The sequence below is a fragment of the Gavialis gangeticus genome, unplaced genomic scaffold, assembly GCF_001723915.1.
Source record: "Gavialis gangeticus isolate Ggan-Ray unplaced genomic scaffold, GavGan_comp1, whole genome shotgun sequence".
NCBI lineage: Eukaryota > Metazoa > Chordata > Crocodylia > Gavialidae > Gavialis > Gavialis gangeticus.
Genome location: NW_017729025.1, coordinates 14,140,559 through 14,157,444, shown reverse-complemented (window position 1 = coordinate 14,157,444; position 16,886 = coordinate 14,140,559). Strand labels below are relative to the sequence as shown.

Below are 16,886 nucleotides of genomic sequence, written 5' to 3'. Positions count from 1 at the left end.
CTATTGGCTTGTGTTACAGCACTTTGCATCTTGCTACGAAGTGTTGAAGGAAATCCCCCTGACCAGGACTCTTGCATGAGCATTCAGACACTTTTCCTAGGAAGGACTGACTGCTGGACCACCTGTCCTTACAGGGGCAGGAGTAGCAGGTTTATAGTAAACTCCATGGAGTTCTTTAGCAGGTCTTCAGATATGGGGGGATTTTTACATAGTTTTTGCTGGTACAATAAGCTAGCTAAGAATGAGTTCAGATATAAATCCATTCTCCATTCAAATGGTAATTGGGGTAATATGCATAGTGGTAATAGACATACCCAAGAGCCATTTTTAAAGAGTGAAATTTTATCCAGTGCTTTTCTGTTGATGGGCAAAACAGGGACATTACATTTGTATGCTAGAATAATTGAATCAGGTCTTAAAAACCTCTAGGAATGGAGAGCCCACAACCTCTCCAGATTATTGTCCACTGTAACCCCCAGTGCAGAGCTGCTGTTTAGCCAGTCGGTCCCCAGCCACGGGATTGTTCTGTCCTGAGTGCAGGGCTTTGTAGTTGTCTTTATTGAACCTCATGAGATTTCTTTTGGTCCAATCCTCCAATTTGTCTAAATCTCTCCGAATCCTAGCCCTACCCTCCAGCATATCTACTATTCCCCCAAGCTTCGTGTCATCCATGAACTTGCTGGGGGTGCACGCCATCCTGTTTTCCAGGTCATTGATGTTGATACTGAACAAAACTGGCCCAAGGACCAACCCCTTGGGTAGCTGGCTGCTAAGTAGATATGGAGCCATTGATTGCTTCCCTTTTGAGCCTGACGATCCAGCCAGTTTTCTCTCTACCTTAGTCTGTTCATCAAACTCGGATTTCCTTAGCTTGCTTGCAAGAATGTTGTGTGAGACGGTATCAAAAGCCTGGCTGAAGTAGAGGTAAACCATGTCTGCTGGTCTCCCTGCCTCCACAGTCAGTCATCTCATCATAGAAGACAATCAGGTTGGTCAGGCATGACTTGCCCTTCCTGAATCCATGCCAACTGTTCCTAATCACCTTCTCCTCCTCCAAGTGCTTAGAAATGGATTGCTTCATGATTTTTCCATAGGCTGAGTGGAGGCTGACCAGTCTGGAGTTCCCTAGATCCTCCTTGTTCCCTTTCTTAAAGATGGGCACTGTTTGCCCTTTTCCAACACCTGGGACCTCTCCCAGTTGACACGAGCTTTCAAAGATAATGGTCAGCAGCTCTGCAGTCACACAGGTCAACTCCTTCCGCACCCTTGGGTGCATCGCATGGACTCATATGTGTCCAGCTTTTCTAAATAGTCCCTAACCTGTTCTTTCACTGGTCCTGGCTGCTCACCTGCTCCCCAAACTGTGCTGTCCACTGCAGTAGTCTGGAAGCTGACCTTGCCTGTGACGACTGAGCTAAAAAGGGATTGAACACTTCAGCCTTTCCACATCATCTGTCACTGGGTATTTCCCCCATTCAGTACTGGACCCACACTTGACCTGATCTTCCTCTTGTTTCATAGTTTCTAGGGTTGGAAAGGACCTGAGCAGATCATCAAGTCCGACCCCCTGCCTTGGCAGGAAAGAGTACTGGGGTCAAACGACCCCAGCAAGGTGTACATCCAGCCTCCTCTTAAAGACCCCCAGGGTAGGAGCCAGCACCACTTCTCTTGGAAGTTGGTTCCAGATCCTAGCTGCCCTGACAGTGAAGTCGCGCCTCCTGATATCTAGCCTAAATCTACCCTCTGCCAGCTTGTGACCGTTATTCCTGGTCACTCCTGGCAGTGCTCGGGGGAACAGGGACTCCCCCAGTTCCTGCTGGTCCCCCCCTGACTAGTTTGTAACAGGCCACTAGTTCCCCCCTCAGCCTTCTCTTGTGGAGGCTGAACAGGTTCAGGTCCCGTAGCCTCTCCTCGTGGGGCCTGCCCTGCTGCCCCCTGATCATGCGGGTGGCCTCCTCTGGACCCTCTCCATGCTGTCCACATCCCTCCTGAAGTGCGGCGCCCAGAACTGGACGCAGTACTCCAGCTGCAGTCTGACCAGTGCTGTGTAGAGGGGGAGAATCACCTCCTTGGATCTGCTCGAGATGCATCTGTGGATGCATGACAAGGTATGGTTGGCCTTCCTTGTTGCTGGCTTGCTTGTAGAAACCTTTATTACTCTTCGCATCCCTTGCTAGCTGCAATTTAAATTGTGGTTTGGCCTTCCTGACTTCATTCCTGCATGCCCAAGCAATACTCTTATACTTCTCCCTAGTTGTTTGTCCAGATGTCCACTTCTTGTAAGCTTCCTTTTTGTGCGTTGGCTCACGGAGGAGTTCCCTGCTAAGTGCTGCTGTGTGGCAGCACTTCCACGGCAGTCTAACGTGCCTGAATGCAGGGTGTGCTTCTTCCTCCTTCCTTCCCCATGTCCTTTACTCATTGCTGTTCTGAGATATTTGGCAGGCATGGAAAAGTGGTGTGTGGTTTTCTGTTTGTTTTGTTTTTTTGTCTGATGAACTAAAACCTACTGCCAGGTAGGTTTTAGTTTTAGAGGGTAGAAAGAGAGATAGCCCAGTCACTAAAACCTACTTCAGAGGAGTTGCTTTTAAAGCTCCAGCTGCGGTCTCGGGTCCCCTCCACTCTCTTCCCCCACCAAGGTACATACGCTTTGACCAAAGGCCATACCCCAAGTTGCAGGTTGAGAACCCCGGCTCTACCACATCAATGTCTGAAATATGAAATGTGTCAAACTATGAGCAACCAACCTACAGAAAGTGAAAACTCTTTCAACCCCATCAAAAGCCTAGAGCCGGTGGGCTCTGTAGCATTAGTATGCAGCATGTTCCAGAACTAGGGGCCCTTTAAGTGAGAACTTCCTGCTCACATGCTATTATCTGAAGTTCCCTAAAATTTCTGAGATGCCAGAAGGTGTCAGAGGAAAGTAAGACAAAATAAAAAACGTGGCCTAAAAAAGATGTATCCACACTATTCTGTCAAAGTTTCCTAGCGCCAGAATTTGCTGGAGACCTACTTGAACTATGCTGCTTGTTAGAGCAGTATCACCTGATCTTGCAGGATATGAATTCTGTGTTAGCACCTCTTCCATCACTTCAAAGATCAGTGGTACTGAACTGCAGGTAAAGTCTCAAATATAAAGCATCAAAGCCACAAACAGCTTTGGATGCTTGAACTGCACCCAGAAACCAACTTAGGGTATATGTACAGAAGTGCTCTGTCCACTTGTGATTTAGAGCATTTTTCAAAACTATAAGGGGGGGGGGAGTTGGTTGCTTTGAGCCTCCCTGCACTTTGCAGGCTAGGAGGCTCCACAGCCTCCTGGGGCTGCAGGAGACTGCAACAGCAGCAGACCAGTGGAGAAGGTGCAGCTGGGCACAGAGCAAGGGAACAGCAGGGGCACAAAGAGAAATGGGGGCTGGCAGAAGTGGAGTAGGGGGAGCTAGGGGGGAAAGAGGTGCCATTCCAGCCCTGAATCCACCAGGCAATGCCCAGGTGCTATGCCAAGCTCCCAGCCATGGCTGCTCTGGGGCTCCATGATCTGTGGTTGTTTGATGAGTCCCATCCTGTACCACCCCTTCCCAGCCACCCCCCCCTTCAATCCCCCCCTTCCCTGACTCATCCAGGACTGCAGAGGCCGTTCCCAAATGTACTGTGCCAGGAGAGAGCAGGGTCTCCAGCCAGGCAGGAGGGCAGCGCCAACGCTCTCTGTTAAAATACAGCGCTTCAAATTTAATACCTTTTTTAACAAGGGTTAATTTAAAGCACTTAAACCCATTTTTAAAGTGCTGTACAGCCATGCACTTCTGTTAAGTCATGACAATAAAGATCTTTACATTATGAAGAGAGCAACTTCAGTATACAACCTTAAAGTCACTGTCACAGCAAGGACTACAAAGGCAAAAAAAGAAAGCACTTCACAGCCATGGGTACCAGTGACCCCCCGCCTCCCCCAAACTATGGTTATCCTACAAGCAAGTTGTAATTAGCCAGTTTTTTAGTACCTTAAATGTGGAGTAGCATACAAGCATTGTATACCATTACTATGTCTATAACATTGAGCTTCTGAAATGATCCTATGTAAGCTAATAGACAAATACTCTTCATAAGGAACCAGTTCCACCAAGATAAGCAAAAGCTTTTGCACAGAAACTACATATTGCTGGTGTAAACTCCACTGCAGAGTTGTGTCTTAGGGCAAACCTCTCCTTTCCATTCTAGAAATTGAATTGAAAAAATGCCCTCACCCATGTATAGCGTGGCTATAATCTGTAGTTCAGGGGTTCCCAAACTTTTTCTAATTGTTTACCCCTTCCAGATTTACCAGCTCCCTGTGTACCCCTACCAGGATACACTTTCTATTTTAACCCCTGAAATGCCAATTATGAAAATTAAACCCACCACTAGCCAATTTCTCCTGTGTACCTCACCTAGAGATGTCTTGCATACCCCCAAGGGCACATGTACCACACTTGGGGAAGCCCTGCTGTAGTCCATTGCAAGTTGGTAATAACTCAGCCAAACATGTCCCTGCAGCAAACAACAGTTTGTACAACAAGCCAGGACTTGTCACAGCTTTTGTAATAAAAGTGAGGCAGACTCCTATGTCAGCAACATCCCCTTTCACAATGGAAAAACTGGTCCTTTCCAACTTGATAAAGTATTTCTGGGCAATACCAGAAATAGTAAGTACACACTGCAAGTATCATTCAGAACTAGAGAAGTGTTCGAAGTCTGTTATTCAGCATAGCAGCATCAAAACCTTGCTGGGGTCGTTTGACCCCAGTACTCTTTCCTGCCAGGGCAGGGGGTCGGACTAGATGATCTACTCAGGTCCCTTCTGACCCTAGAAACTATGAAAACTACTGCTTGTTTGGTTTTTTTATTTACACGCAAGACTAGTCTAAAGAGATCTTCTACTGCTGGAAGGCCTTCTATTGAGGGGACACCTCCAGTATTTTCTCCTTTTGAAAATGGACAAATAGAAAAGCCACATAATCTTGCTGATGTGTGCATGGGGTGGGGTTGCTCGTTACCACGCACCGTTTGGCATTTAAAACTCTGGCACAGAAACATTTCAGTTGTGCAAGATTTAGGATTAGCACTCTGTGCCCTAATTTAGGGAGTATGTTAAGTAATTCACCTCTGCAGCTAGGAAAGCCAGATTCGTTACATCGAGGAAATGCCACTTCAGGTTGTTTCCACCTTATTATCCCTTATTAGTGATGGGATCACTAATAGCATGCGAGCAGGAAGTTCTCGCTTAAAGGGCCTTTAGTTCCAGAACGTGCTGCATACTAATGCTACAGAGCCCACCGGCTCTAGGCTTTTGATGGGGTTGAAAGGGTTTTCACTTTCTGTAGGTTGGTTGCTCATAATTTGACACATTTCATATTTCAGACATTGATGTGGTAGAGCGGGGGTTCTCAACCTGCAACTTGGGGTATGGCCTTTGGTCAAAGCGTATGGACCTTGGTGGGGGAAGAGAGTGGAGGGGACCCGAGACCGCTCTGGTTGCTGTTGAATCGGGGTGGATCTACAGAGCCATGAGCCTAGAAGCTGCAGTGGTTTCTGTGGGGCAGGGATATGGCTATTGCCATCATCATCCCTTTACCTCTAGCTCTTATCTAACTGTTCTTTCTCTTCTTCCTCTTCCTCCTCCTTCTCATGGTTCTGCAGGAACTGGGACTGCTGTGCCTGGACCAGCTTGGAGAAGGCCCCAGAGCAATTGACTGGTACTGTACTGCAGGAAAAAATGAACCATGGAAGGAGAAGCAGGATTACCCTCCTGCCCCCATCCCATGTAATAAGAGGGCTAGCCCAGTCACTAATAAGAGGGAAGTTGAAACAGGGACACAGAAAGGGAACTAAGGAGAGGGGCTGCTTCTGCTGCTTCATAAATATCTAATATGGGAAGAAAGGTGAATGCACCTTCTGAACAGGAGTGCACAAGTCTGGTGGAGTTCAGGCCTGAGCATGCAGGGTGGGACTGGGGAGGGCTTCATTAGTGAGGAAGGGAGATCCCTGTGTTTGTCTGGAAAGGATCTTGGGTATTTGAGGTGGTTCAGTTGCTCATATCTCAAGCTTTAGGTAGTGGTGGTGAACAATGTGGCCTACCAGGACAGCTGCAGGATTGCATGTGCTGCCCCCAGGGTGAACGCACCGAGAACTTCTGGCTTAAAGAAATGTGGGATATGTTTATATAGTAACTATTACCTATGGCCAAGAAGGAGATTCCCTGCATTCATATAACATTTATGTACGTTTACTAACCTGCTTCTGATCTATTTTCCAGAGCTAGAGGCAAAAGACAAGCTGTAGCTCTAAAAGTAAAGCATAACAAATGCTTTCTCCTTTCTGACTGCAACACTGGCTTTAGGTTTTAAATGAAAGATATTTTTTCAGCCCTTCAGCTGCACTAGAGTGTTTAAAATTAAATAGATTCTCTGCCTCCAGAATAAGTTTTGATAGAAGGCTGCAGCCAGAAACACTCCTACAAATTAAAATACTAAGATTACCACTCTGAGCTATTCCAGTACTTCAGGGAAGGAAAATTTTTTGTAGCATTCTGACATGTGGCAGTAAACTTGCTTTTTTTCCTTACAGCTGTATAGCTTGTCATTAAAATATATACATATAATTTTCATGAATTTGCCTAATCTGACTAGAAGAATTGGAGGAATAATGTGAGCAAAGCAAAGTGTTTTTGCAGATGATGGTGTAAAAAGTTGTAACTGTTTTCAAAGGCCTCTGTCTTGGACAAAATCTAATACACAGGTACTTAACATTTGCAAAAATGAAAGTATGAGAATTCATATGAAATTAGCTTTTACAGAAGTTGTAGATTCTTCATCACTGGAGGTGTTGAAGAAGAGGTTGGACAGCCACTGGTCAGAGATGATCTAGGTGTAGGCATACCCATGTTCTACCATGGGTATTTCCCGTGCTTCTGGGCTTTCCTGGTTGCTCCTTTTCCTCTCCCCCCTGCTCCCCCACTTTTCCTGCTGTGTCAGGATTTTTTTTAAGCCTCCCAAGATGCATTGGGTGTTGGCTACAGCTAAGGTCAGGGACTTCAACTGGGGTGTGCTGATGCTTCTGCTAGGAGCAAGCTGGATGTTTCTGGCTAGAGGGCCTTGCCCCTCTGTTCAGGGTCAGACCAAGCCCCATATTTGGGGTTAGGAAAGAATTTTACCCCATGGTCAGCTAGGTATAATGGTGGGGGCTCCCTGTAGCAGGGAGCATGGCCCTCAGCCCAGGACCTCTTGCATGTATATTGACAACGTTTCACAGAAGCAGGATGTTGACTGCCGTGGTTCCCTTGCTTTACCTGTGGCATGTTAGGGTGTTAGGTCTATGCTGGGTCAGGGTTGACCGCAGTTTTATGTAGAGTTTAGATTATGGTTGTATGGGATGATTTGGATAGGGATGATCCCATTTCAGGCAGGGGGCTGAACTAGATGACCTCTGGAGGTTTCTTCTAGCCTTACTTCTGTATGACTTCTAAGACTGCTACTTGATATAAAAACCACACTCTTCTATATCACTCTTTGTTTCCAACTTAGACTAGTTGGATCTAGAAAAACTTAAAATACAAAATATTAGCTTCATTTCTAACTCCTCATGAAATCATATGTTGTTGGTTACTTCAAAGAAAACTAGCATTTGAGAAGGCAAGCTAAAACCTGCCTGCAAGTTTTACAGGCATTTTGTTTGCTATATAGATATGGAGGGAGCGGGGTGAGAATGTAGAAAGCTGTCCTGCAAAGCATCAAAACTCTCCAGAGTTAGAAAATATTAGAATTTGAGGTTGTCTGTACAACATTTAGTTGCATGTTTCTTCTGTGTACATGTGCGCTAGTCTTGCATGGTTGTGCTATGTGTTTCTGCAAGGCCTTGTCTTACTTGGCTGTCAAGAAAGTGTGATTGTTGAAAGGCAGCTGATTGAATGTATAGGCCAAAACTTTTTCACACCATCTAAACCCTGCACTGAATTTGGTTTTTAAGCCAGAAGCCAGGTCAGGGTAGTACCTCAGACACTAACTAGTTCAGGGATGCTTAAGCTTTTGTAGGCAACAGCTTACAAGCAACCCCTGCTTAACGCTGTTTCACTATCATGCTCATTTGAAATTGGTACCTGATTCCACTTAGCACTCAGCTAGTTTCGTTATAATGCTCGCGGTCGCCATCTTGGGTCATTAAAAACACTTGGAGTTGCCATCTTGGGTCGTCAGATACTTCCGGTTTTGCTTAATGCTCATTTCGCTTAACACTAGGTGTTTCAGGAACCAATTAAGAGTGGGGGTTGCCTGTACTTCATCAGATGTTATGGATTAATTTAGTTCTGTCAACTTAATTCCTGAGCTGATCATAAACGTAATGTACAAGTATTTTACAAACCCTGATGAATCCTTTTCATACCACTTTGTGGTAAGGTGGTATTACCCTTTTTTTATATACCAGTATAAGAAAGTGAGTTAAACTGGAGTTCAGCTGAAAAGGGCTCACTGACTTGTAGGGATCTAGCTTTTAGATTAAATGTTAAGAGGAGTTTAAAAGTTCCTGTGACTTCACTTGCATTTATGGACTGCTGTAAAGCAGGCCCCAGGTGTCTCAAGTCGGGTACCCAGCAATAAGACAGTGACCCCCTGTGAAGTTTTGGTTTTTTATGCGACTTGCCCAGTGCTACTTAGGAATTCGATGGCAGAGGCAGGGGTAGAGCCAGTTCTCCAGGGCACCATTTAGCATCCTTAACCATGCGACCATCCTTCCTGCCTCACTTACTATGCGCCTTTTGAGAGCTAAATCAATTAAAGCAGAGAATAAGGCAGCTGCCTGATTCTCTACATATGCTTACTTATTCCTTGCATTATCCATCTGTTGCCTAAAATAAGGCTCTGCCTGGGAAAGTACATCTACTTCCCAGTGAGCCTTGTTATAACAAACTTGGTTGTAACCTGATTTGTGGAGTGACTGCTGCCTTCCCACGAGGCTCAGTTGAAATGATTTAGCCTGTTGGGGGTAGGGGGTGGGGACTGGACCACTTAAATCATTTGTATAAATTAGTTTTCAAAGTTCTCTGGAATTTTGTACTTTTTTGCTTTTCTAAGGATACTAGTCAACTTCCAGCTTTCCTTCCATCTCCCTCCTTCCTTCTCTTCCTTATTATGCTAGCAGGCTGTCCTTGGAAAGTGAAGCTGTAGAGAATGAACGTCCCTGACTGCAGAAAACGAGACAATTTTCTATTCAAATTTGTAAATTGAACTACTTTAGTAATTTGTCAAGATGAGTAGGTATGAAATCTGCATGAGCAAGAAGGGATGGCATGTGGGACCGCATCTGTCACTTGCACAGACAACCTTGGGAGACGCATTTATAAAGCACTTATGGCAACTCACAAGCACGTTGCAGCGTGTGCCAGGACTGTAATAAGAAAGCAGTTCTTCACCAAAGGTTTCAGGGAAGATGGGGGGGAAACTTGAAGCTTGTGCTTTCCAGGGAAATCCTCTGTAAGCCATGTAGGGGGTGAAAAAAAACAGATCCTTCTTCCTGGGCTGGATCTGGGCACAGTGGCACAGAGCGAGCAGCTGTGGCATGAGGGTTATCATGGCTGACTCGTCCCCAGCATGGGAGTCTGGTGGCAGGCCCTACCCCTTCCCACCCCACCCCCAAATGCCTGGCCCTTCCAGAGGCTCCATGGGCCGGGTGAAGTACCTCTTTGAGTCAGATCTGACCTGCAGAATGGCTCTTTGACATCCTTGTTCTCAATGCTTGTTAGGAGCTTATGAAAATCCCTGACTTCAGAGAACAGACTGCATCCATTTCTAATGAGACTTGTGATCTGAAGTCATTTACAGATCCTGCTTCTCACAGAGCTATCTCTTGATGGCTCGTGGAAGAAGGGAGAAACACCTGCTTCTAAAGATTCCAATATTTGCAATGTTCAAGAATGATAAATTGTACCCTGAGCACAGAAAAACTGGAATTGGTTGGAAAACCAGATAATTGTTTCATTGTGGAGGTCAGGCAGCGTTTCCCTACTTCAGTGGTTCTCAGCCTTTTTAGGCTTGTGGATCTCGTGGTACCCAATGTGGGGCTGTGGTGTCCCTGTTAAGAACAACTACTCTAGTTCCTACAACCAACCGTCTTAGAGGTGGTGTAATCAATTGCTGCCCTTTCTTAGTGTTAGGTAAGTATTGATATTGAAAATATTGGTAAGGAAACTGCTAAGTACTTGTCAACTCGAATCAACTCTTGTTGAAACTCTTTAGAAAACGAACCTGCATAGATTGGTTTTCTTTTTGTTTCAGGGCGTGATTCTTCCTGCTGTATGATCTTTATGATGTGTTGTGACAGTTTAATGAGCATTTTTGCTGCTTTCTCTTGTTTATCCCAGGCTCACTTTTCGTTTTGTTTGTAGGTACAATGGCTCCCTGCCTAATGGTGACAGAGGACGTAGGAAAAGCAGATTTGCTCTCTACAAACGACCCAAGGCTAATGGAGTCAAACCTAGTACTGTTCATGTGATTTCTACCCCCCAAGCATCCAAGGTATGTGGCTGTTGGAGAGCTTTCTCCTCTTGATATCTTGACTGAAGATACAATATTAGTAGTGTACTTGCCCCCCTTTTTTGTGCTTTGTTGCCATTTCGGTGGTTCTTGATGTTTCGAATCAGTGAAAGAGCCTGATGAGAAATCTTCAATGTCTCCTCTTTCTGGTGATACTTGCTCTGATTAAAACTTGAAAGCTGCCTTTGAAAAGAATTTTAATTTCTGATCCTATGGCTTCCATACAATGGCTTATTGGTAGGACAATTATTATTATTTTTTTTGCTATTTGAGGTACAGAACAAAATGTGGCACTAACATCTAGAGTGCAGAACCTATTTTTGCTGCATAGCCAGAAGTAACTTTTAACATGTTGATGCTTAAGCTGTTGCTTGCACTTCAGTTAACACCTTTTCAGGAAGAAAATTAGCGTTCTATTGAGCAAAACAGTGTTGATCTCCCTGGGATTCTAGTAATTCATAAAAATCTGTGGTTGTATAACATGCACAGAAGTGTCCCATGGGTTGTCTGGTGTGTATATACCCTCCCTTCCCCTAACCTAGTCATGATAGGGAAGTAAACTGAAGCTTCTGATCGAAGAGATGGTAACTTGCTAAAGAATGGTGTTCTGTTTTAGTTGAACATGGTACTTCCTGTACAATCTGGGTGAGATGCTTCTTTTCTACACATTGTTATGTATAGTTACTGAAATCCTAAAATATGGGCAAGGTAGCTATCAGTTTTTGACAGTGGACTTTGATTTGAGATCTAGATAATATTGTCAAGTCATGTAAGAGTTTGTCCAAACACAGACTGTGCACCATAGATTTTGTTTAAAGATTTTTATTAAAGAAACTTCATTAGTTTAGACATTTTAAGTTGCTTTTAAACACCCTTCATCAGGCCTGATGAAGGGCATTTGTGCCCGAAAGCTTGCAATTAAAGAACTTTTTTGCAAGAATCTAGTTGGTCTAATAAAAGATAGCACCTCTACTACGAGTCCTGATTGCTTTTTCCTCTAGACCAGTCTGGCTACAACCTGGATACCTGATTTCAGATTAAGCATTTTGGAAAAAAATGGGGGAGTTCTTCATAGTTTATCTGAGTATATTACAAGTAGGTGAAACTCTTATGTTGTAAGTATGATATACTGTATAAAAACACACGTAGACTCCAGTCTGAAAAAAGTCATGGAAAAGAAACTGGGGGAGTGTACTAGGGGTGGAAACCTGAAATTTCAATGAGATGCTTATCTTGGACTGATTGAAGCTTATCTTGAAAAGATAATTTAAACAGAGAGAAGGAAAATCAATCTTGCTACAGAACATTCTTTTAGTGAGCTATTTTTTTAGAGTGAGGGAATTGCCTGACAAAGGTAAATATAACCATCTGGATTTCCAGTGTGTATGGTGATATTTTTCTCTTCCCAACGTATATAGATTTGCTGTTTTTCTTTAATTATTCTAGAACAGACATATATACAACAAAACAAAGGCAATAAAATTGATGCAAAGAAAACGCAGTGATACTGTGTACCGAGGCAGGAGGAAGAACCAATGTCAGGAGAATATCAGTAATGCTAAATTCTAGGAATGGGAAGAGGAATGCCCATTGTGCAAATGTGAGCTAAAAATAAATCTCAGATCATTAGTAGAAATGAAGAAAACTTAATGGCAAATGGTGAATATGAATAGAAAAGGACAGTCAGCGTACTAGAGTCCTGATGTGTATTTGGTTTAAGAAGAAAAAAGCAACTTTTTGTTGAAAAGGGTCCAGTAGCTGAAACACTGAAGAGCTGTCCAATTACTTAACACAGATCTTCAGCATGTTTTTAGAAGCCTTAAACTGTTTTAATATTTGGTTTGTAGAATGGAAGATGGGGAAGACACAGGTAGTAAAATAAATCCTCAAACTAAAAAAAAATAGCTTGCAAATAAAGACTTTTTTTGCAAATATCTAGGTGGTCTAATAAAAGATATCACCTGAACCACAAGTTCTGATCCCCAAACTACGTATTTACCAAATGATTCGGCAGAAGATACGGCTCCAAGAATTGAGAATGGTGCTTTTGTCAATCTGCTTTTCATTTGGAGAAATGCTGTAAGGAAAATAGCCATTTATAGTCGGGTTACGTGACTGGATCTTTACGAAGACGTAGAACAATTTTAGACAGAGGCTGCAAAGAACCGTTTGGCTAGTTGGCTGCAGTTTTGCAAACCTCAGCGATTCAGAGTTGCCTTCAACCATTAAATAAATGTGGGTGCCTTTTTGGAGCCCTTAGGGAAATGGTTCTCAACCTTTTCAGGGTCAAAGCATCCTACCACCGCTTTTTATTTTTGGTGGGGTTTTTTAATGCGGGGAAACCTTGGGCTGAGAACCACTTTTAGTGCTGCCTTGGCTTACCTGAGCGCTTCTTAGCTGGGTTCTGCTGCTGGGAAGGGCTGTGTAACTGCAGTGAAACTGCCCTGTGTTGCAAAGCCAGCTTGGGAAGGGCTGTACCACATGCAGGCACTCCCCTGGCATTAGCGCTCCCAAAGGAGCGTACAGCTGGCAGCAAAGCTGCCTCTAGCAGTGCAGCTCTTTCTGATCCATCCCTGCCCCCCACCCTCACCCCATGCTCCTCGTGGAAACGAGTAGCGGGACAGTTTCACCCACACCTGATCCTGTTTTGGTCCCTGTTCCTCTTGCTACCGTAGGATGACAGTCAAAACAGGGATATAGGCAGGAGCAAGAAATACACGGCTGTTTCCTGCTTTTCTTTTTTTCCAGAGATTCAAATTCATCCACTTCCTCATTGTGGAAGGGCATGAGGCAGAGCTAGGTAACCTAATGACAAACCCCACATTTCGTGAATACAAGTGCACTGGGGGAAGAGGCAGAAGAAGATACTAAGCTGTTCTCCAATCACTAAGCCAAACAGAGATAGAGTCACAGGTGGGGTTTCTTTTTTTCTTTTTTAAAGATCTCATCCTTGATGACTTTGAGTACCTGTTGCCTTAAGATGCACAGCCCCATTCTGAGTACCTGTTGCCTTAAGATGCACAGCACACATGACGAAGGCTTGCTGAGCATCCAGAATGGCATTATACACTTTCCTAAAGCTAGGATGAGGAGCGCTAAGAGTGGGAGGGTCAAGATGCAGGACCTGATTGAGAAGCTGAAAAATCACCACTTCATAAAGTGGTGGAGGAAGGGAGGTGAGAACTGTGAATGGCAGCGGGGAGGGAAATGTGAAACACATATCCCCCAGAGAATGAGAGTCGGCAAAGAGGTGATGCACAGCCACACCCTCAAGGACCATAGATCACACCTGGTCCCTCCCCTGATCACAAGGTCGGGGTGCAGGAGAGCAGAAGACATCAGCTAAATAAAAGTCTGAGCAAAGTCTTCAAGATTGGCCTTTCCAGATATATAGGCGGCTGCTGTCATTTGGCAAATGCAGATCTCCCACCATTTGACATGCTGTTACCTCGAGGCTAGACGGCGAGCAAGGCAGAATCCAGTTTGCTCTTAGACGAAGCAGGTGAATGACTGACTGACTGCATGAATACATATAAATATACAGTATGTATTTATAAATATACATGCATGTGCAATGTATATGCTGTGTTTACCCAAGTCTAAGGCAGCTCCATATCTTTAGGATGATTACCCCCCACTTCCCAGTTATAATTTTCCATGTATAGGATCTAAATTATTGGGGGTTGTCCTTTTAAATTTGTTCCCCCCCCCACCCCTCCTACCTGTTACGGGGAAAGTAATGGCAGAAGTGGGGAGGGCCCAGACCTTTTAAGTCGCTGTAAGTGCAGTACGTTTTATTTCACTGAGCTCTGACAGGCATGTGGTTGTTGGTTGATTTGCTGTATAGCAACTCACTACATCCATAGATAGGCAGTGCAGAAATTAGTGATTTAATGAATGCTTTATGCAACACATAATAAGCAAAAGGATTATGCTGCTATACTATATCATATACTGTAACAGTTGTCCATACCAAAAAAAAATCTTTCTTGCCCAAAGAAACTTTTTTGTTCAGGCTACCTGTTGAAGTCACCTTCAAAACTTAAGGTCCAGTATGGGGCTGTTTTGTATGTGCTGTTAATATTTGGTCCATATTGGCTAGAAATGTTCAGCAAAACTACATAATGCAGTGGATTTTGGAGATGTGCATGCTGTTTTCATAGTGGGGGAAGCAAAACAAAACCTAGACTTCAGATATGGTATCTTCTAACATCTGGGCTTCACAATATTTAACCACCTGCCAAGCACCCCAAGGCATCTGGTTAGCTAACATAATAACTTTCATCCGCATTACATTTATTGTAATGTGGATAAAATGTACATAATGCAGTCAGTGCTTTTATGAAGATGATAAGGGAAGTGCGAGTTGGTAATTAAAACCTCTTACTCTCTTGAGATGTTGGATTCAGGTAGATACGTTGGGTTGAAATTATTCTTTTGCACTTTCTCTGAACCTTTATAAGAAATCTTTTGTGTATTTATATTGCTGTGTAAGGGAAGGCTTATGGATGTATGCCAGACAGCAGTGATGCAGTGGATTTCAGCTAGTGCTGCCTCAGATATGCAAAAGGACCTTTTTAAATTTTAAACCTTTTGCTAGGGCTTTCTGACACCTCAGAAACCTGAAACTAAATCAATTTCTGCTAGAAAGGTTTGTGCACAGCTCATTGTAAATGGTTCCAGGAACCTGGAATAAAGAAAAGAGAGGGACCTTCCTTTGTTCCTGCAAATAACTTACAGCTTGACATTAAGTTTTTTGTTATGCTCTGGCTGTTTCAGCATAGGTCTCTTTTCAGCCATGAAAGTCTAAATGGTACTTTTCACTGTACAGAATGTAAAGAAGCAGATTTCTTCCCCCGCTTTTCACTTCCTGGTTATAAAACTTCAATTCTTCTTGTTTGCCCCTTTGCATGGACACTGCAAAATTGATAGGTTCCAGTTGAGGCAGATGCTTATTTTGCTTTCGCCCTTCCTGCTAGTGGCCTTAATTGAACCTTTTTTGCAAAAAACAAACAAAAAAGATCACTTCTTGCTGCTATGGCTTCAGAGTGATGGTCCATGCCAACAACAGAGTCATGGACAACAAATGAACCTCAGTATTTCCAACAGAATGTAGTGCTTATCCATCATGTGCTTTTGCATAGAGTGACACATGGTGAGACTGCTTATGTACAAACCCCATTAATATCTAGCACATGAAACTGAACATCTGTTCTGCTGAGTTGAGGCCTTAGGCATTCATCAGGTAGTTTTTCTACCATACCATGTTGTTCTGCAAAGCCAAGAGCATCCATTTGAGAGATCCATTTCTAGTGGGCATGAAGCTATCAATATTGCATAAAGGTAACTTGTGAGAGAGCTCTTATGCTATTTTATTGCTAATTGTTTCAGCGTGAATGTTCAAATAACTTGGATTTTAGTTTCCCTTTTAACGCGGAGTGTGAAATATTACTAGACTGGCAGCTTTTAAGCATAAACTTCACAGGTTACAAAACGAGTGAAAGGGAGCTTTCTCCTTTTGTCGCTATTAGTGAAACCTGAACGTGATCTTGTGGGACTTTTTCATCTTGCAGGTCCACAGGGGATGATGTCTCTCTGAATAGTGGAGAAAGCTGGGGGGTATAATCTATGGATGTCTTCCCCCTGCGAAGCGGATTGAGACCAACGTCAGCCTTCTGAAGGTCATAATTGACCTTGGTGGGACTTGAGATGTTTTCTTATTGCTAATAATGAAAACAGCAAAAACTTGCTGAAAGAATTCCAAATGTTGTGACTTTTTTTTTTTTAGCTATATGAAAATGGAGGCTACGTTGGATCTGAAACATGTGTCAATTAATAGTCAGAGTAGTCATGCTTGCTTGCTTGCTTGCGCAAATCTTCCAGATGTGAATTTGGAATGTCAGATTTGGAGGCTTATACATCAACCTTTATTGGCTGTTATAAAGCAAGGGTGCTCAACCTCTTACCCTTGGGCCAAATGCAGCCCGTGGAGTGCTCACATTTGGCCTGTGGGGTTGCCCATGGGTCAGGAAATTTGGCATTAGGGAAGTGGTGGCCATTAATACAGCCATCCTATACCGGCTGGGCCTGGTTGATTAGCCCCCTCCCCCCAGGGGGCTGCATGGAGGCCAGCTGGTCCCCTTGCATGTGGCCAGCTGGTGCCTGCCATGCCCACCCAGGGGGCTGGATTGGGACCACCGACTGGATCCAGCCTACAGACAGACCAGGCACTGCTGATCCGGCCGCTGGGCAAGAAGGCCGAGCACCATTGTTCTAAAGCATTGCCTGAGAATTGTGGGTTCATGAAACCAACCAGTGTAATTGTAA

The 16,886-nt window shown here is 44.0% G+C and overlaps 1 protein-coding gene across 1 annotated transcript in view; it reads left to right on the top strand.

Moving 5' to 3' along the window:
* PELI2 (pellino E3 ubiquitin protein ligase family member 2) overlaps positions 1-16,886 on the top strand; it is a 160,608-nt gene that overhangs the window by 45,734 nt on the left and 97,988 nt on the right. The window contains exon 2 of the mRNA XM_019518420.1: positions 10,412-10,541. Coding sequence (XP_019373965.1) covers positions 10,412-10,541 — 130 coding nt within the window. The remainder of the gene's footprint in view (positions 1-10,411; positions 10,542-16,886) is intronic.